This window comes from Ceratotherium simum, chromosome 15 (assembly GCF_057802395.1).
Source record: "Ceratotherium simum simum isolate JZ-2026a chromosome 15, ASM5780239v1, whole genome shotgun sequence".
Lineage (NCBI taxonomy): Eukaryota > Metazoa > Chordata > Mammalia > Perissodactyla > Rhinocerotidae > Ceratotherium > Ceratotherium simum.
The window spans coordinates 51872681-51893832 of NC_141914.1; the positions used below are offsets into that span (position 1 = coordinate 51872681).

A 21152-nucleotide genomic window follows, 5' to 3' on the forward strand; every position below is an offset into this window, starting at 1 on the left:
AAGGGAATAATTCACCCAGGGGGGAACGTTTCTAGGGAAAGTTAAGCTTTTGTCTTGGGGCAAGAATACGGAGAGTAAGAAAGTTAATATGTTGGTGAAATATTTGAATAATCAGGTAACATATATGTAAAAAGACATTCTTTGGAAATGAACCTGTTTTTAAATTAATTTCACTGTTGACAGTGGCAATGGCAATAATGTTAGCACGGAATAAAATTACACCTAGAATTTTTATGTGCAGTATATGCAATACTTAACTCCCTGCCCCCGCAAAAGGGAATGCTTGAAAGCTAAGGGGATAGATGATTCTTGACTTCGAAATTAACAAGTTTTCCACGTCTTTCTGCAAATATGAAATGGAACTGGTGTTGCATTTCAGTGACTTCACCCTATTTCCTTCATTAAATATTTCTCTAGTGTGTCAGTACAACTGCTGCCCCCTCTTTTTTTTGCTAGTCAAGAAAGCAAACAACAAAAGATCAACCACAAACCAAACCAAAAAACAAACAAAACAACAACCCCAACTTTTTACTATTTTAAAATGTGTATTGCTATTGTTATTTATGCTCCATGTAGACATCAGAGGAGGGGGGAAATCTCCAGTTGCTGTCTGAGTTACTCAGGATTGAGAGTTGAAGAAAACAACTTAGAGTTTGTAATTTTATAAATAAGAAATTGTTAAAATCTGTCCTCACTAGAGAGAGTATTTGATGTAGACTTTTTGTTGGTAGTGGTGTGAATAGGTGTGTCCTTGAAAAAGACTTGATTTGTGTGTGTGTTTGTGTGAGTTTGTGTGTGTACCAATTATTATCCCTATCTTCTGTTTTGATTTTTCTTTTTTAAATTGTGGGACTACTTATTGCCCTTTAATTGCCTCATGGCCAAAGGCTTATTCATAATGCCTCTTGACCAAGAGCCCTCAGAGCACTAGGCTTCTTGAAGTTTGTGGTGAGTTAATGACTTGAATCTGCAACTGGGTGATTACCTGAATTCTGTGCAAAATTGCTTTTGGTCTAAATACCCAAGAGTTTAGTTTTAACTTTTATATAGGCATAGATGCAGCAGAGTTCTGTGGGGGTTATTTAATTCATTAATTTTTGTTCTAGACTATATTGTTTAGTCTTTGATAGGAAACTTCCTCAAGTTTGCATTAACTGACTTGACATTAGCATTATGAGTCTTTCCAGTTGTTCACCATCAGGTCAACAACTCCTCAGCTTTTAGTATTGATGTTTAAAACATTATCGCTGCTAGTGAGTCAGAATAGCTTCCTTTAAATATGCAAAACCTTAAAAATGGACGTCCCGTTTCAATTTTTGTTTAATAGGTGTTCTAAGTGATAATCAATATTTAGGTTAGGCCAAATGTAAAATCTCATGAAAAATAACAATACACAACCCTATATAATGATGGCAATTTATTACAATATTCTTATATATGTTTTACTTGTTCACAAGCCAGTTTTGTTATTTTGCTTACTAAATGTGAAATTGAAACATACATTGGCATGTATTAACTAAAACATTAGGTTGCCATATTTTATGAGTGTTTACCAATCATTTATTTTCATTTGTTTTTCTTTAGTTTGGTCAGAAGCATCTATGAGACAAATCTTATCTTCTTCAATTAATGGTGTGATTTAATTGTTTCATGGTAGTGAAATGCAAACTGAAAAGGAATTTAACAATACTTAGGTTAAAGATTTTTTAAATTGAATTAATTTAAAGTGTAAAAATGTGCAAGTATACACTTACATGGGAAGATTCTTGGAACCTAAAATATTGACTATTACGTTTAGAAATGTTATGTCAATGTATGCTGCTCAATATTATTTTTTGTAAAAATCACATTGGAGAAAATTAAGTCAGCACTCATTCTTGCATAACAAGGAAACAAGCATTTTTTGAAACTAATTAATCAGTTTTTGTAATAATTTACAATTGCTTTGTTCCTTTAAAAAAGCAGGTCGTTTCCACTTCTAAGATAATTTATTATTATTCCTCCTTTATTAATATGCATACTGTCTGACTTTTTTCTTTTAAACATTCAAAGGAGGAACATACATTTGAATAAAATATTTTCAAGCAATTAACCATTCTAATGAATGAACTGGTATGGAAATTGATTGTTCTCATCTTCTTCCTTCTAGATCTTAGATGAGTTTTGCAATGTGAAGTTCTGCATAGATGCTAGTCAACCAGATGTAGGAAGCTGGCTCAAGTACATCAGGTTCGCTGGCTGTTATGATCAACACAACCTCGTTGCATGCCAGATAAATGATCAGGTATGTTGTAAAGATTTTCTTGTCTTTCTCTGAGAGCACTAAGGCTTCAGTGAAGCCTGAAGAATAAAAATAACAGTGAGCTGCACTAGACCCTTGTGGCCTGTTTGTTGATATATTGAAAGGTAATGCACAGATATAAGTAAGATGCAGAATAAACTCATTTTCAGTACTACTTTCTTTCAATACTACTTTTTTGGGTCCTTTATTCATGTTGTGCTAGTATACTTCATAAATGCCCTAGTTTTCTGAGTGTGATTGAATGATTTAAAAACCGAGTGCTATTTATTGCCAGCTGTTCTTTACCTTTTTTTCTTTACCATTATAATAGGGAGACATTCATAGAAAGTATTGAGCTAATCAAGAACACTTTATGGATTTATATAGAAATTGGGAATGATACTCTTGAAATATTATATAGATTTTATTTGAAATAGTAGGTAGATATGATCTATGTGCGAACTTATCGGATTATGCATTTTATATCGATTTGCCTAATTATAAATGGGAAACACCTTTAGATTAATCAAAATACTCTTTTTTTGTAGATGTGAAAACGTTTAAAAATATCACTGCTGGAAATTGCTTCATGGAGGCCCATACAGTGAGGTTAACTTTAATAACAATAACTATGAAATAGAGATCATGAAAATATCGTGAAACATATTTTGCACTCAATAAAGTTAGGTTATGAATCTTGTAACTTAGTATGACAATACCAAAACAACAAGAAGTTCAGCCTGTTAATTTTTATTTTAAAAACATTGTTGGGTTAGCATTTAATTATGTTATCGTCATTTATTTCTTTTAACCCAATGGTTACCTAAATCAAATATGTTTCAAAGACCGTACTAAAATGGTTGCTTGGCAAATCTACTATGAAAATCACCACCAAGAAAAAGAAAAGTTTAAATTAGATGTTTCCAATTGAAAGCTGTTAAGTAATGCTAGCGTCATATGGTCTAAGACTCTATTTCAATCATCGTTATGAGATTATTCTTTGGCATTTTACCAGCTACCAGATAATTTTTACTGACTAAACTGTATAAGAGGTAGTAAATTGTAAAATTAGGTTTAAATGAAAATCATTTGAAAATCTTCAACATACATCAACAATAATAAACAAATCAATTGGTTTTTTTCCCTTTGCCGTAAGAAAACAAGAGGCATTATTGACAAAGGAAAACATTATTAAATTACCTATTGATTGTGAGCAGAAAATATCCCAAGTCTGTCATATGAGTAACTGTCAACATCAACAACAAACATTTTTTGAGTACCCACTATTTGCAGATGTGGGAAATACATAGGTGTTGTAAATGAGTGAATTGTTCGTGTTATATTTCCTAAAAAATGAACTAGAGGAGCTCAAAAGGCAACTGTAAGATGAAATAATGTAATTATATTATAATAATTATTTGCTATCCATATTTACTGACAATAGGAGCTATTTCCTTACACAGATAAAACCGTTGTAGGATCAGTGAAAAGATGGTTTAAGAATGGGACTTGTGGCCAATCATTTAATATGTATGTGTCTAATATTTTATAATAAATATATTCTTGTCATTGGGAATCTTGATGGCATTAAAAAAGGGAAACTATTTTGCTGTTCCTAACTATGCATTAGATTGCTTATTAGAGTAGGCATTTATAATTTTAACGTAGTTACTTTTGAGGTACACGTTGTAAAATGCATTGTTTTCAAAAGAAAATATGCTGGTTTCATACCTTAATGAATAGCATATTTACTTGTTTTAACTGAAGAACCAGGGAAAATAGTTAATCAGGAAAAACATAGAAGGCCAATATTAGACACATACCTGTTATTTCTGTAAGTACTCATTTTAAACTTGTGTATTATGCTGACAGAAATCTAAGATGGTAACAGAAGACATACCAAATAACATAATTATGAAATTGATATTACATGGTCAAATAAGTTCACCCACAAAGTCAGAGGTAAAAGTCAGATTTGTGTGATAGGCATGTATGCATACAGTCACACTTAGTGCAGTTGACCAGACAAAAGAGAACAGACACCCAAAGTGTGTATGCATGCATTATAAACATATTCATTTATAAGCCTGTATGCAGAGTTCTAAAAGCCAATTAAGACTAGCAATTCCAGACAGCTTTGAAATGTGAATGTTGGACTAGTTACAATGATAAAATAACTGACTGAAGAAATTCTCTAGGTCTCTTTTTTCATTCTCTTTTTCCATGAGGACTAGGAGCTGCCAAATGGTGAGTAAGCACAGCTCATCACATAATGAATACTCCCATTGTGTGAGACATTATTTAATATCCAGATATAAAGAGAGACCTAATAATCAGGAGTAATTATTAAACGTTAACAGCATCAACTCACCTGCACAATGCTAAAGCAAATGAAACAATCTACAAGAAATTGTAAAAAGTGTTTCTCTTTGCTCTAATTCTTAGATAAAGCTCAAGTTTGTAAAATAAATTTTAATGACAAGATAGGTATAAGTCCTGGACTATAAAAAGAAAGAATTTCAGATGAATCTTTCAACGGCAATGTAGTTGTTGTAATAATTAGGGCGTCTAGCAAAGAAGGCAAAAGATGACCTAGAACAAACCAGAGTGTATAAATTATAGTTTATTTTTGCAAAGACATATTTTTAAAGTTCTACTGTTAATGATCAAGTTTAATCAGTTTGGATCAGTTTTATAACGTGAAGGAGTTCTGTAGAAGAGAATAAGTGTACTTGCTAAGATGATAATACAGATTGATAATAGTGGGACAGTGAAAACATGTATACTGGATAAAACCCATATTTGATTTGTTTAAGGGTCAAGAAGTTCTTAGAAACAGCATGGATTTTGATTTTCAAGTAAAGTTGATAAAGTATATAATCTGTTTTATATCATAAAAACAAAAGCCATTCAGTTAACATTTTCCTAATACCTCTCTACAAGCATTTTATTTGAGGGGATTTTCCTGAGTTTAAATTTTCCAAGAGATTTCCGTGAGTTATTTTATTTCAGATTTTTTTTTTCAGACCAGAGTTAGCTTTGTGGCAGGTTTCTCTCTTGACAGTGCTGCCTAGAAAGACTCGAGTTTATTGTTTTTAGATGTCTCTGTCATTTCATGTTTTCAAAATTATTACAGTAATGTTTTTGGAGATAGAAATTCTGAAAACACTGGCAGAACGGCTAAACCATGATTTCTAAGTGGCTGCAGCTTCTGACTGATATCCTTATTCCCTCCTGAAAATATTGTACTAACTATAGTAATTTATCTGTGTATGAGAAGGCCACACAAAAGACACTAGTAAAGGTAGGCCACGATCACACTCAAGTCGTAAAATAGTAGACCCATTAAAAACACCTAAGGTTCTTTATCCTTGAATTCCTAATTATTTTTTCCCTTATTCCTTAAAGTTTCTGTACAGTGCTACATAGCTATACTGCTGTGGCACAGAGTTTAGCTGGAGATTCTTACTGAGACAGACCATGCTTCAGTATTTTTGCATTTGAACAATCTGAAATTGTCCCTGGTTGCTTTCAGAAGCAAGAACTGGCACTGAGAGGTAGAGCAGGGCAAGAGCAAAAGCAGAGAGTTGGATGATGAAAGCTCTTTCCAGAATAGGTCCTCAAGAAGACCAAATATGCAGAGGCAGCAAGAAAAAGGTTTATTAATGATTCAGAGGTTTCATTTACTTCTGGAAACACCTATGTGCTTAATGTCAAGTGGGCCAAATGCCGAGATGATTTACTGAGTTTTTTTTTTTTTTTTCCTGGATATTTTGATGTCCTTTCCTTTGACGTCTTGCAGATAACTTACTTTTACAAACCATTTTGATGGGTGGGTGTAGCATGTTGGTTTAGATTTGGTGTCACCTGCTCCTGCCTTTCCCTCATCCTTTGATAAGTTTCTTCATACCTCCACATTTCTATGCCCTTCACCTAAATCAAAGGCAAGATGAACCGCAGACCCCCTGTCCACCTCAAACAAGGCCAGTTCTCGTCTATGACATGTTCACACGTTTTTGTGTACTAATGGAATAGCTCTCTGGTCACAAGTTTTCCTCAAATACTTCTTCGTGGTGAAACTAGATTGGTTTAATCAGACAGATCACTAAGGCACAGTTCTTGTAAGCTGACTTTTTAGACTTAAGACCTGCCTTTCCACTCATGACAATTAGAATGATCTGGGTGTATACTTTGGGGTAGCATTTTATATGTGGGGATGTATTCTGCACGATTTCACTCACCCTCCTGGCCTGCCCTAGCATGGTCTATAAGTAGAATAAAGTTCTCAGAAACCCAAGAAGTTATTAATCTTGTCATTTACACAGGTGATAAGTCCTTTTATTTTTAAACAGGCCCTTGACAGCTGATATTTAGTAAGTAGAATAAGAGAAGTCTGCTGTTCACTCTGAATAAAAAGAAATGTGTCGATACGAGATTATCGAAGGCCTGATGTATATTTTGAAGAAATAAGATATAGAAGAATGAGCGCCCCTCAGAGAATACAAGGTCAGAATTCACTTAGGGGATTCTGCCAGCTCTCTTGTGGTTAATGAACAGCAGCAAGATTCTACAGTGTTTTCACTTGGAACAGACATTGTTCTCGTTTGTGCTTTACCTTATAAAGTTTTAACTGCTTCCAGGACGTTCATGGCTGAATTGGCACACCCGCTCTCCCTCTCCTCAGGTCCACGTCAGTGGTTCTGTCAGACTGCTGTGACACTAGAACAGTATTATTATTGCAAGCTTATAATGGGCTCAATTATCAAGTTATTGTCTTTGGCTTTTTACTGAGGAAAAAGATATGTTTTCCTGCATCATTCAGTTAATGTGATTTGTGCAAACAGGGAAGATCAGCTGTGTAAAAAGCAAAATGTAACTTGTTAGCCTCTTTCCACTTTTTAAAAACATTTGCATCAACTGTCAGGTAATTTGTTAATTTGCTCTTCCTTTACAAGGATTTCTGCCCACATTTTCTATGACCTCTTTTGATGTTAAAATTACTATTGGCTTTGGGCATTTTCTTTGCTTTGCTTTTAAGTCAAGTTCCACTTTTATACCAAAGTTATGCTCTGCTGTTTTAAGATGAATGCCAGCTGGCAATGCCCAGAGGCTGGCTTTGTGATCGGTGCCTAAGCTGACTTTGGGGGGATGTTGTCTGGCTGATAAGTTACTTCCTTCACCCGAAGATGAAACTGGCTCAGACACAGTTTGCCATTTGATATTTACATGGTAAAACAAACAGCACCCCTCCCCCAAAAAAGCTTCCCCCGTGTAATAATGCCCAGGACACAACACTGTCATAACACTACACAGACTAGGAATTTTATTAAGACTCACAGACCACATAAGTGGAAACAGAGGATGACTGAAGTATTCTGTGCACATTTTAAGTAATCGGTGTTTGTATGTATATAACACCTTTCACTCAGGAAGATCTCAAAGCATCACACTCATACTAGACTCCAGCTATTTCTGGAATGGCTCCACGAGAATAGTCGTCAAAATGCATTACAAGCCATCAAGGAGAAAAATGTATTGGTCAAGAACGCAAGAAAAGCCACCAGCCTAGTGAAAAACCCAAAGAGGACCTTTAGCTTCCTCATCATGTAATGATGGAACTCTTCCCAAACACTCTGAAACTGTTCAGAATGATCAGTTTTCATAGGATCAGTTGAAATGGCCACATTAAAGACAGGTGGCTAATGGATATTTCTTGTGGGGTCTGTAGAGAGAGAGAGATTACTTAAAGGGACAACTTGCAAGGCTTCTAGGCTGGATACTACCTAGGCTCCAGGTATAGTAATATGTGGACTTTACCACTTGCTCTGTTTATGCAAACTAGAACCAACAGTCAATTCTCTCTGTTTTGTTTCATCCCATAAATTGTACGTGGCTTTCTCTTCGTGTTATTAACGAAGAGATAAAAACGTAGGAGGAAACACTTCTCCTCCATTAATATTTGTGTCCTGAAAATACCCAGTGGATACCTGTTTTTCATTTTGGAAGCAGATGTAGCAAGACAGTACCTGATATTTCTCAATTAATATTTTCTAGTCTTTAGACTGTCACCCTAAAGACAAATACAGGATACCATCTCTTTGGAAAAACTAAGGAAGTTAAGGTTGGTTTGCTTTGGCAAAGCTTGGCCATGATAAAGCTTTTATTCTGTTGGACAAATATCTTTACTTTCTATCATCAATCTCTGTCTGCTGTAAGACACGTCTCGTTATCTCTTACTAATTAGGCTTAGAAGGTATAACAGGGTCTTTCTTCCATAGGCTAAAAACTTGATGTCTCTCCTGCTCTCCTGAGTTGGGGTTTCCCACATTGCTGGGGGTAGCGCAGGGGTCCAGGCTGTGTTTCCTAAAGCCAGCACATATGCACACATTGTCTCCATGGACTTGATGTCACCTCTCTGCAGCACCAAGACTGACAGATGTGTTCATATCAAATGTTGACTTTGTTCACATAGGCAAACTGTCAGCTACCCTCCTTCCACGCACCCTCCAAATGTTAAGGTTCCATTCAGCTTTTCCCAGTCCTCTGAGTGCTAGATTGAGTGAAGCTGTAGAAAACAAAGCGTTCAGGCTGAATGTTGGGAGCTGGGAGAGGAAGAAATCAACTGTCAGCTTCAAAGTGAAAAGACAGCAATAGTCTGAAAAAGTTGTCTCTCAGTACAGATTTTGCAGGGAGTACATTTCTCTATTATTTCAATTATTACAACTTCCTGGATAGGTTGAAGGCCATTCATAATTCACACTTCTGTCATTTTTAGACATGCCAAATGCAGTCTATTAAGCATAAATGAAACTTCCAGTGCTTCACCAGGAAAAATAAACGGGGATTCATAACAATGAGGCCTTGTTCATCTTTTTAAAAGTAAATGATGTATTTTCTTTCTTTTTTGTTTTCCCCCTTGCGCACTGAATTTTTCTTCTGTTTCAGTAGTGCAAACATAATACTTTAAATCGATCCGAGCATAGCCAAGTAGACAGCAAGCCTGGTCTGACGGATTCTAGATTTTTCTATTTTATAGGGTAATAAACAAGAACCCACTTTATTACCATTTATAAATACAAATGGTAGCATCATCAATTTGACAAAGGATTAGGTTGAACACAGGCCCTGACAGTATAAAACAGAATTAGTCTGGAAGTCTTTTATAGCCTGTTAACTTTCCTATCAGAATGGGAATAAGTGTCCACGCTCTCTTTAGTGGCTGTCCTCTTGGGCTTAAATAACAAAAGAAAATGAATATTTAATGCAATATGATTAATTCCAATTCCAACTATACATAACATATAATTATGTATAACATATATATTACATACAATATACAATATATAATATTTAATTACATATAAATTATATGATATATGGTTAAAATTAATCATATGCCCTTAAACATTTATTTATATTAATTATAAAATATGAGATTGCTAATATATTATGTAAATTTTAAAATTTCCCCAAACGTATACTTTGCCACATTTATATGTCACATATAAATATATACAATATACAAGCATATATATATTTATGTATAACATCATATGAAAATATACCTTTTGGAAGTCTAAAATTTATTAAAATCAAATCCATATCACCACTGCCTTTTATTCCCAGTTTGGCCTTGTGGTATTAACTGAATGGATATTTTTTTGGCATTCGGAACTGGTTTCAAGGTTTGATTAAAATAAATTAAGTATAATAATTTTGTGTAGAGTAATTACTATATACATGTATAATTATATTTATGCCTTAAATTGTGAATTTCAACAGTAGTAATCCAGTGAACAATTTTGGGAGATTTCCATTCTTGTTTTCAAGTAATGAATTTGAATTTCTATTTTTATTTTCAAATATCTTAATGATTTAGAATTGGAAAAACATATTCAAAAATTTCACTAGTGTGCTATTTTAGCAAATTAAAAAAATAAAAGAATACAAAAGGATTTGTTATTAAAATATTTACTATAAATATTTATTCTTAATTTATAAATTGAAGTATCCAGAGATCCAAATATAATATCATACTTACAGAGATAGAAATATGGCTTTCTGAAAAAATAAAAAGAGTCCAGCAAGATACTGGGAAATTAAATTTTTGTACGATAGAATGAAAAGACCACCTCAACTTTGAAGTTTCAGATGTATGGAGTGTTAAGTCATGTCCGTATCATGTGGTACTTCTGAAATTTGGTATTAGCTACCAAATAGAAAACTCTAGAGGATTTAACACAGTTTTAAAGTGTTTATCATGACTTTTTAAAAAATGGAATTTCCATATAATCATATTTTCTTATATTATAAAGCCCCATTCCTCTTATCTTTCACCTTATATTGGGAGGAATTGAGTCTTTTTCTTCTAATAGAGCAATCTGAGAGAGACGTAGAAAAATAATAAATCAACAACCGTTTTGTATCAATTCAAACTTACTTTCTAAGTGTTCGAGCATTTTGAGCCCCTCTTTATAAACTTGAGTTGAATTCATCACAAAATCCCAGATCCAGGGAATTTTTATTTTGGATCCAGATAACTTTTTCCATAAACCCCTGATGGGAGAGGAGACCTGTTAACTCTTTTATGGAATTTAAGAGAGTAATTGATTTCCTTCCATGTTTCTCCAACACAAAAACCAGGGAGGTTATGTTAGCAGTGCCTCTGCTTCTGGTACATAACTCAGATGACGTGTGATTCACAGGACTGCGATATAGCTGAGATTTTAAGAATATACCGATTTTAAAGATGTTATTACTGTATTTTTATAAATGTGGTCAAGCCTACTTAATATACAAACCTACAAGAAAATCTGCATAAATCACTTCTGTTCTTTATTGTATTTTTATTTGCTGAAAGATCTATTTTATAACATTAAAGCATAGATGTGATATCTAATTTTCTGACAGGCTTGATTCCTCCAAGATTACATTCCATCATTCCCCCACACTTATTTTGAGGCAACAAATTGTCATTATGTTTTATTTAAACTACTCCTCTCACTTCTCAAACGCCTGCTGGTATATTATTATTGCTAGAACTTGAACTAACTTTATATGTAGACATCTCTGGATTCAAATATTTAAATCATACTTTTGGGCCATTGTAATTATAGGAGGAAAAACATAATTTTAGTTAAGTCTCTCTAAGATCCTAAGAGATGAGATATAATGAAGATCGCAAGTGGTAGCAACACCTTGAAAAAACCCTAGATTTGTGAGGGTGTGGTAGATGGGCCTTCGAGGCACATTCTTACTGCTATATGGGGAAGCATGCCCAGAATCTGCCCTCATTACGTTTGGCGCTTGCCAGTTCTTTTCAAACCTCAGTTTCATGAGCACCATAAAAATTCGCTTAAAATCGAAAAGAACACCCTGAAGTTAAAACCCACTCTGCTTTGCCTTGCCTTTCATGGCCTGGAATGTCACCTTTTACCTCCAGTAAATAAAACCAACATCAACACTCTTCTGTGTCTTTTACTTTTTATGCGCTCAATATTCTTCACATGACAATCTGGACACTTAAAGGGAAATTACGGTAGTGATCTATGTCCTGGCAAAGAGAATTGTCTTTATAATGTATAGTTACAGTGTATCCATCATTTTCTTTTGTTTCTTGGACTATTCACATTGGATGGAGTAAATCTAAAATGGAATTAAAGGCGACATGATTAATAATGGACCGCAAAGAAATAATGATATCATGATACTTTCTTAAAACGATCTGGCATGCGTGTCTACGCAGCATTCCCCAAAAGAGACAATTGCACTGTTTTACGGTCTTGCAGGGTATTGTCTCTTTAACCTCACTATTTCCGAGAAGCCACCAAAAAGTTCTAATATGTCACAATTCAAATGTCAACATGTTGTTGGAAAGGAAGCTAATAAGTTAAACCTTTGAGAGATGCCAAAAAAAGAGGTGATTCAAACTGTTGAGAGAAGTCCATTGTTTTCTAAGGGGAAATAGAACTCCAGAATGAAACAGGGTGCTTACAAGCATTTAACTGAAAGGTTTAGGGGAAAAAAGCAAATGCACACTATGTTTTTTTTTTAGTCTGGTAACTTTTGAGCAGAACTGTTTCTCTCAGTGTACTTCCAAAGAGGGGAAAATGTGAAGGTTAGGGTTAATTAGATACAAACTCTAAATTCACTGGTTTTTATAGGAAATAGCACGTAACAAGGAGTAATTTTCCTAAGGTAGTCTAATTCTATCTATGGATAGATATAAAGAATCTTAGGTTGTGTTATAACATAGCAACATTTTATGTTGGCTTTATTTTTTATAAACCAACTTCACATGGTTAAATTACTGCTGAATGAAAAAAGTGATTTCATTTCGCCAGGAAAGAAACTAACCAGAAAATACTCTTCATTGAGTTATTTTTTGAATTTAGCACAATTTTGTGCTCTGGTTTTTTGGTAGAAAAATAAACAATTGGACTTTAGAGCCACCTACTGGAATAAAGGGGCACGTACTTATGTTTAATGTCTTCTGCTTTTTGAAAGATAAGCAAATAGATAAATACAATTAAAGTTATGCTCATTTCTGTTGATCTTATAAGACAGTAATTTACTCAACTTTTCTCAGTTTGAAATATCAAATAGTCCTGCAAGAAACCATAGTTAAAGCAATGTCTTCTAAAAATATATTCTTCCCATGTCTTAGTTTGTGTTATGTGATTTTTCTCCTTGTTGGATTGAGACTGAGCAGAATCGAATCCCTAGTTTTGTTGTTGCTTTTGGTGGTATTATTTTTGTGTGTGAGTGAGTGTAATTGGTCTCCTTTTCACCTGTTAATTATATAACTTCATTCTTTCTTCCATAGCCTCTATCTGGTTACAGAATTGTTGTTTAATAATCTCAGAATAAAATTAAAAACTAAGAACATTTGTATGGTAAAATGAATAAGCACCTTAAATATTTTCATGATTAAATGTTTTTTTAATTCAGATATAATTGACGTAACATTATATTAGTTTCAGGTGTATAACATAAATGATTTGATATTTGTATTTACTGCGAATTAAATGCTTTTGTAAATGAAAAAACCTCTGAAGCCTGGGAAAGTAAATTGGGCAATGACTTGCCTAAGGTCACAGAGCTAGTTAGGGGAAAGGTAGGCAGCTCTTGGAAATTATAGGTCAGGGTTCTTTCCACACTTGCCCCAACGCTTTTTAGTTAGTCATTAATGGATTTATTAAATCCTTCCTCTCTTTGGCATTTTGCTAGAAAGCAAGGAGAATAATCACCACCCCCAAACCCCTGTAAATGAATCAATTAAAGGCATAATGCCTGCTTTCAAGGAGTGGAATCAGGAGCTGGGGCATGAGGGCATGTCCTGGATCTGGGTGTACCACTTCTGATTGGTGAGAGAGGGATTAAGTTTTTAAAAAACAAAATACGCTCCTTTGATTCTGTTCTCTACAGATCTTGCTGTCATGATTCTTTCTGTCATGTCCTTCCAACCTATTATTTTAAAAACACCTTGTTGAGAAGGTGCTACTTTTGAGAACATGCTCAAGGGGGTAATTGTGCCCCCGCCACCCTTAGCTCAGCCACTGCTGGAGAATGCAAAACACATTCAACTCCGTGAGTATGTGTGTGGTTCACTCGAGTGAAGACTTCAGAGAAGGGAGAGCTCTTTGTTAAACATTACACAGGGTATATGTGACACAGCAAGCCTTGCATTAAGAAAATTTGATTTGTGAAGTAGGATTTGGAAAAGATTTGTGAATTGGCATGAAAGTCACAGCTTTCCATGTATCATCTGGGGGCTAATTTTCAGTATATAAAATAGGAAGTCATAATTCTTTGAAAAAAATAAAAAGGAATATTTTTGTTACGGTGTGAGAAAATGTACAGATACCTTAGTGTTATCTTGCCTTGTCTTGGTATTCACCTCTCTCTCTCTTTCCCACCCCACCCTTTCTTTGTGTTCTGAAGATATTTTATAGAGTAGTCGCAGACATTGCACCGGGAGAGGAGCTCCTGCTGTTCATGAAGAGTGAAGACTATCCCCATGAAACTATGGCGCCGGATATCCACGGTCAGTACCGCTTATGCCACCATCCTCCTCGCCCTCATTTGGAGACTGTGATGGAGCGTCCAAAACGGACCATCACACTTGGCATCTGTTAGTTTCCCCGGCTATTCAATGTCAGTTTTAACAAATTTCTTCTTTTGAAACAGCTGTTTTCTTGGTTTGGTATCTGGCTAATATGAGGTGAAGCTCAAGTAAGCAGAGGTCTTCCCTGAAGTGGAGGTCAAAGGAATTTTGAATATTTGGACTGAGGCGTCACATAGTTAAACCTTTTTCAATGCCTTAGACTATGGTGAGAATCCTTTCACTATAGGTGAAAGTCTTTCCAGGGAGCTCGGTTTTGGGCTTCCATGACTGTAGTGGGTGTTCTCCCATCCAGTGTTCTATTACTGGGAAAAGTGTTTCTACTTCAGTAAAATCCTAGCCAGCATGACTATATGGGAGGGGGTTGGGAGGATGGGGATTGTGAGAAAAGCACAGATGAGGAAATTTTGGGGCCAGAGGAATTTTTATTTGCCAGAGACTTATTTTAAATCAAATGAAGGGGGGATCAAAAAGAATTATAATTCCTAGTGATACATGTTCAGGTAAGATAAAGGGAAGATTTTACTTGTAATGATGTGTATCATTGGGATGAGAATTTAATACTTTTTTCTTTCTCTTTCCTATTTCTTTCTCCTAATATAATGTGATTTGAGTCAACATAATCTAGAGGTGTCTTTGGAGTGTTTTGTAGTTGGAAGGACACTGGGATGGGTTATCCATCCTGACTTACTTGAGAGGTGGGGATCACGCCATCTCCCATCTGCCTGGCCCTTCCAAATGGGGGAACCTCAGCCTCTGCTTCCATAGCTCCTGCGAAGGAAGCTACCACTATTGGCTGGCTCTTTACTTGAACGTTTTTTCTTTTGGCTGAGCTACATTCTGCCTCTTTGTAGATTATACCAGTTGTATTTGGGGGAGCCTTTTGGAAATTGTTTTCTTTTTAGAAATCTGACAAGCAAATGGCTTTAGAAACCTAGAGTTCTCAACTAGCCTGGTAGAGTTTGAGCCTGAATGGGGCATCTGACCCAGTGGGAAAGGGCTCTTTGATAGCGGGGAGTGCTTAGATGATAACAAATGTCATTTGGGCTTTCTCTGGTGCAAGGCATCTTTCATTAGTGAATGTTAGATCTAAAAAGATTTTCAGTTATTTTTGTGCAATAAAAATGATTAGTTTAATATTCTAAAAAGCCTAAATAGAAGTGACTGTTCTTCTTTTAGGGCTATCATTTATAAATTACCTGCCTTTAAACACTCTTGAACTCATCAGTTGCTTTTCCTTTCCAATGTGTCAGATCCATATCTATATCCATACATATACCATATATGATATATATAATGTTTATATGTTTAAATGGTTATTTATATTTTATACTTCTAGGATTTAATGTTTCTTATGGAAGAGAAAATAAGAACATGCATTGCACACCTACTATATGCTGGATATTATAGGCTCTCCATTTATTGTCTCATTTAACCTTTTACACGTAGATCAAACCTGTAAGAAGGGAATTTTTCCATTATACAGATAGGGAAGCGGAGGCTACATAAGGCTAAGTAAATTGGCTAAGACCATGTGGCTAGAAAGTGGTAGAGTCAGCATTCAAACCAAGGTCTTGCTGTCTCTAAAACCTAGGCCTTTTCCATGTATTAAGTGGCCTGGAAGTTCTGTTTGTGTTCACACCGCTGGCTGAGATGCTAAATTTAGGTCTTAAATATGTGAATAGTGTAACAGACTAATAGTGTAACAGGCAACGTTTTCATTGCCTAGTTAGTGTCGTTGAGAAAACTGCCTTTAGAGCTGAGGTGATTTATTTTAGAATGCCTCCCCCTCCCTCTGCGTCCAAAGTTGGTAAACCCTATTGACTCGACATAGTAGTTTTTCTACCGTTCTGGCCCCTCTGCTGTTGATGTGGTTTACACTCACACAGTACCTTATGTGGATTACAGCAGCAGTGTCCCGTTTGACCCCTCTGCTTGGCTTCTCGAGCGGCAGCGGGCTTTCCAACTTTCAGCGGCTTTCTCTTCCCTTCTTAGCATGGACCTAAAAAGCCCCTAGTGACCTGCTACCCTCTCTAACTTCATTTCCTACTCCTCCCCTGTGCTCACCCTGTAAACCTGTCATACTTGACTATAGCTTTGCCTTTCCATCAGCCTGCCTTGTTCTTTCTTACCTTCACCATTGCTCCATGCTGTTCCCGCTGCCTGAAACGTCCTCCCTCATCCCACTTCACCTGGCTGATTCTTACTCATTACAAAGCCTTTTCTGAACCCTCTTCCCTCAGATTAGATGGATTAGGCACATTCCTCTGGGCTCCCAGAGGTCCTATGCATGCATCTGTCATAAAATATATCACACTCTGTTCACATGTGTATCCTCTTGAGTTCCTTATATATTCATTCCCTAATGCCTAGCATTTGGTCGATGACTAAAATATTCCCTCAAAAACACTCAGTCAGTGAACAACTGGCTATAGGTCCTGGCTGTAAGTCTCTACAACGGATTACGTATCATGTTGTTGCCCTGGGTATCTTTCAGCATTGTGAGGTGTTTTCAAGACTTCTGTGGTTGTCTCTGTGTGATCTGTGCGTAGTGTGGCCTCATGCGCCGGCTAAAAGCTATTCAAATGGAAAGAATAGGAACAATACCATTTACCACCTAACACGGTGTAAGCTTGTTATTTCTAGTCTCCACTATTACCATTTATTTATCTTACTGATTTAAGTACAAATTCATGATACCTTTGCTATTTAACAAAGCCATGTCAATTAGCACTGACCCCAGCGTAACATAAATTAGGCTAGAAAGGTATTAAAAACATCCTATCTCCCATTATGAGTAATGATAAATGTTAACGCATTTCCAAGGTTACTGATATTAACCAGGCCTAAGCATGGCTCAGGTAGGAACTCCATGTCCCATGTACCCTCCAGGTAACATGGCAGAGTGAGAAAGTTATGGGGTGGAGATGGGTTCAAATCCTGGCACAACCACTTAGCCCCATAATCTCTGACTGGTTACTGGTTCTCTGAGCTTTGATACCCTTGTCTGAAAACTGGGATAAAAATCTGACATACAATTCCTCATAATCAGGTTTTAAGGAACATCAATAATCCATGCACAGGGTTGAGGAAATAGATGGTGCTCAGTAAGTAGTCATTATTACTTTTAATATCCTGTGACTATTAAACCCTGGAAGGGTTTAGTTATAAAGTTTTATCTGATAAGAAGGCTGTACTGTAGCCACAGTAATCACTTATGTTCTTGTTCTAGGCTCTGTCCTGGCTTCTTTACATATGTTATTTCTAATCCATGTTAAACTGAAGTAGTGGAAATGGCAACCAAATAGTTTCTGTTATGTCTTCCGTAACTCAGTAAGACCTGCTGGCTTGTGGTGGCACTTCCTGATCGTCCCGTCCTAGTAACACCTGAATTATTTTCACAGAAGAACGGCAATATCGCTGTGAGGACTGTGACCAGCTCTTTGAGTCCAAGGCTGAACTAGCAGATCATCAAAAGTTCCCGTGCAGTACCCCTCACTCAGCGTTTTCAATGGTGGAAGAGGACTTTCAACAAAAACTCGAAGGTGAAAATGATCTCCGAGAGATACATGCAATCCAGGAGTGTAAGGAATGTGACCAAGTTTTTCCTGATTTGCAAAGGTTAGAAATGGCATGTTGCACTGTAAAATGTGTTTATTTACTCTGCAAGAAAATGTTGTTATGCTGAATTTTCAGAATTTATGCAGATGGGAAATTTGGAACTGCAATGAACCTGACAAGTGTGTTAGTGACATGTTCAGAAATCCTTTTTCCCTGGGAATTCTTCATCTGTAAAATATTTACAATGAAGTTGGAATTAGTTATTTTGATGCCAGATGGAAAATAATGTTTGTTATTGTTTCAGTAGTGTTGTTGGCGACTGAAATCTTAATGTTATGGTAAAATATGACCTAGAGGAAGAATCAAGAGTGCTAGAATAACAATGATGCTAATTAAAGTAATATTCTGCCAAAGAGTAAAGCTGCCTCTAGAAACAGTTATATGATAAAAAAAAGACTGGTTCTGGTACTCACTTAATGACAGATAAATAGTCTTTTGATAGATCCGTGTAACCCAAGGATTTAATTTCAACTATCTATCTAAACTGCGCGTATATAAAAGAATAAGAGAAGCATGCTCCGTGGAGAAAATGTTGAATTTCCTATAAGGGAAAATATAAACATGGTCTAAATGAAATAATTCTTTAGTACTTATGTTTAACAAAATGAAAATCATATTTCAGTGATATATTAACTTTTTATAGCCCTTTGAATTTAATTCAAGAACAATTTTTACTTCTATTAAATACTTAAATACTTCTACTATTTGAAAACTATATTGATAATTATGCTACAAAATGGTCTTTCAGATCAGAGAAGTATGTAACCAGCCAAGAGGTTTTTTTTTATGGGTTTGTTTCCACGTGATGGTTTTTGCCTTGATTCACAAACATTTTTAATAATTGTATTCATTACTTTGCTTTCAAATCTGGAAATGATCCTTGGGGAACCTATAATGAGAATTTCAACTGAACATAACATCATTGTATTTAAATGGGTATCAACTGGCCTTACTCAGAGTGTGAATTACTCACAGTTTGCCTTGCACACTCCACCTATCCCAGTTTACCCTTTGGTTTCCTTTCTTTCTTCAGTGCCTCCTCTTCCTCCCTCTCCTTCCACCTCTATTGATTGCCCTGCACCCTCTTCTCCTAGTTATGCCTCTTATAGGAAAGGATTTCATATAGTAGTCATTCATTTTATTGTGTAAATGACTAAAAGAGCATCAAATATAACCCATTCCTTGAGGAGACTGAGTCAAAAGAATATGTCTCTAGCTTTGAAAATTCAGGCCTAATTTAGCTATTAGAGAGAATATTATTACTGGGGACTAAGAGGGCTTTCCCAGTACCCTTTAAACTCTTTACTACTTAATTATAAATCTGCATAGAGAATAAATCTGTTATATATGTTTGGTAAAACATGGATTTGTATTCAAAAAGTTACAGCATGTCTCCTAGATATAATTGTGCCCAAATTAAAAAACAAAAGGAAGCTAATAATTACCACTGGGTAAGTATTTATACTGTAAAGCAATCTCTCTGATGCCAGAGAGTAAGTTTATTTCCTTTAATTTTGTTATCAAAAATAGTGGACAGCATTACAAAACAAAAGTTGACAGACTGAACACTAAAATGTAATTCTTACTTCCTACTAGAAGTGTATAGCTACACTTAGGTGGAGAAAGCTTCTTACTCTTACTCGCTGTGAGATTAAGCCTGAGTCAACCCTACCTAATGCCAAAACCAACTGTTGGTTTAGTTCCTTCAGTCAAACATTCAGTGGAAAACAATCAGGAAAGCTAATTATCTGGCTTTGGATGAACCCTCAGAACTCACTTTCAGTAGCTCAGCCAGATCGATATAGCATGTCACTATGCAACCTGATGTTGATCATCCAAGTGGTATTTTTGGTTATATAAAATTTAGCCATGTGCAGAACCTACATTCCCCAAATATTTTCCACTCTATCGAATCCTATATTGTTGCTTTATACTTTAAATAAATGAAAAATCCTTTCTTGACATGACGTATTATTCTGTTCTGTATCTTTTATGTAAAATGTTGAGAAAAAAATACACCCCTGCCCCCAAGAAAAAGAGGGCAAGAAACAATGGTTGATATGTAAAAGATGGGAAGAACCCAGAACTTTTGGCTTGGCTAAGCAAAGCTCTATAAATTGGGATAAATTTCTATGAAAAGTGAAGTCTCACTAATGACTGACTGGATTGCTTCTATGTTTGTGAAAACAAGGCACATTTGCTTTTGTGAGAAGCATTTGGCTTTTTATTCTTTCTATCACTGATTAGTTGATAGCTGATAATTCCTTGGAACAATATGGATTTTATTCTAGATTAGCAGAAGCAAAGAAAAGAAAATTCCCCTTGCTTTGCTATCTTTCTCCCCTCTATGTTCCACGTGCTATACTCTTAAAACTATATCATACCCTTGGTGTTAGGAGACAGGAATAAGACTCAATGCATAGGCCAATCTTAACCACTGGATTTCAGGGTTTATGATTTGACATATATTAGAATATAGTATATGTCATCAAATGGCATGCCTTTATGGGTTGTGAAGGACGACAATGAGAATAGCAATCTGTACAATGATTTTGGAGGATGTCCCTGACTTAGTTCAATGTTAACTGCAGTTGTTGATATCTCTCTCTTAACTCCCTTATTAACATTTCAATTTGTGTAACAAACAGAGGATTACATATTGTAGATAAAGATAGGGCCATTCTTGTGACTCCACACACCTGTTCTCTCCTGGTACCTTTTGTTCGCAGAGATATCGCCATTTGTGCTCAAATAGAATAGTATTACCAACTGGACTGACTCATAGGGCAGGAAAAGTAAGTTCATGTGCCAGTATGAATAGAATTGTAGGGAGGAAGCTGAAAAGGAGAAAAAGTGTGGGAAAGGTATTTCTAGTTTACCACAGTGTAAGAAAGGGCACTCCTTTCTTTTCACACACCCTCCCATGCACACAGTCTACACAACCACTGGATAATATATTCTAGGCGCACAGAGATCTCACTTGATACTCAAATTTAGAGTGTTCATCTCACAGAAAAATGAAACATGGAAAAGAAAAAGTGCTTGCAGGCTTGGTAGTTTTTTTTAAAAAATACCTTTTTATATGGAAAGTTTCAAATATATGCAAAACTAGAGAGGATGTTGTAA

The 21152-nt window shown here is 35.6% G+C and overlaps 1 protein-coding gene across 6 annotated transcripts in view; it reads left to right on the forward strand.

Annotated features, from left to right (window-relative positions):
* MECOM (MDS1 and EVI1 complex locus) overlaps nucleotides 1–21152 on the forward strand; it is a 345813-nt gene that overhangs the window by 281818 nt on the left and 42843 nt on the right. For all 6 annotated transcript variants that reach the window (XM_087440062.1, XM_087440063.1, XM_087440064.1 and 3 more), the window contains 3 exons: nucleotides 2150–2284; nucleotides 14225–14327; nucleotides 17810–18026. In XM_087440062.1, the coding sequence (XP_087296188.1) occupies nucleotides 2150–2284; nucleotides 14225–14327; nucleotides 17810–18026 (455 nt within the window). The remainder of the gene's footprint in view (nucleotides 1–2149; nucleotides 2285–14224; nucleotides 14328–17809; nucleotides 18027–21152) is intronic.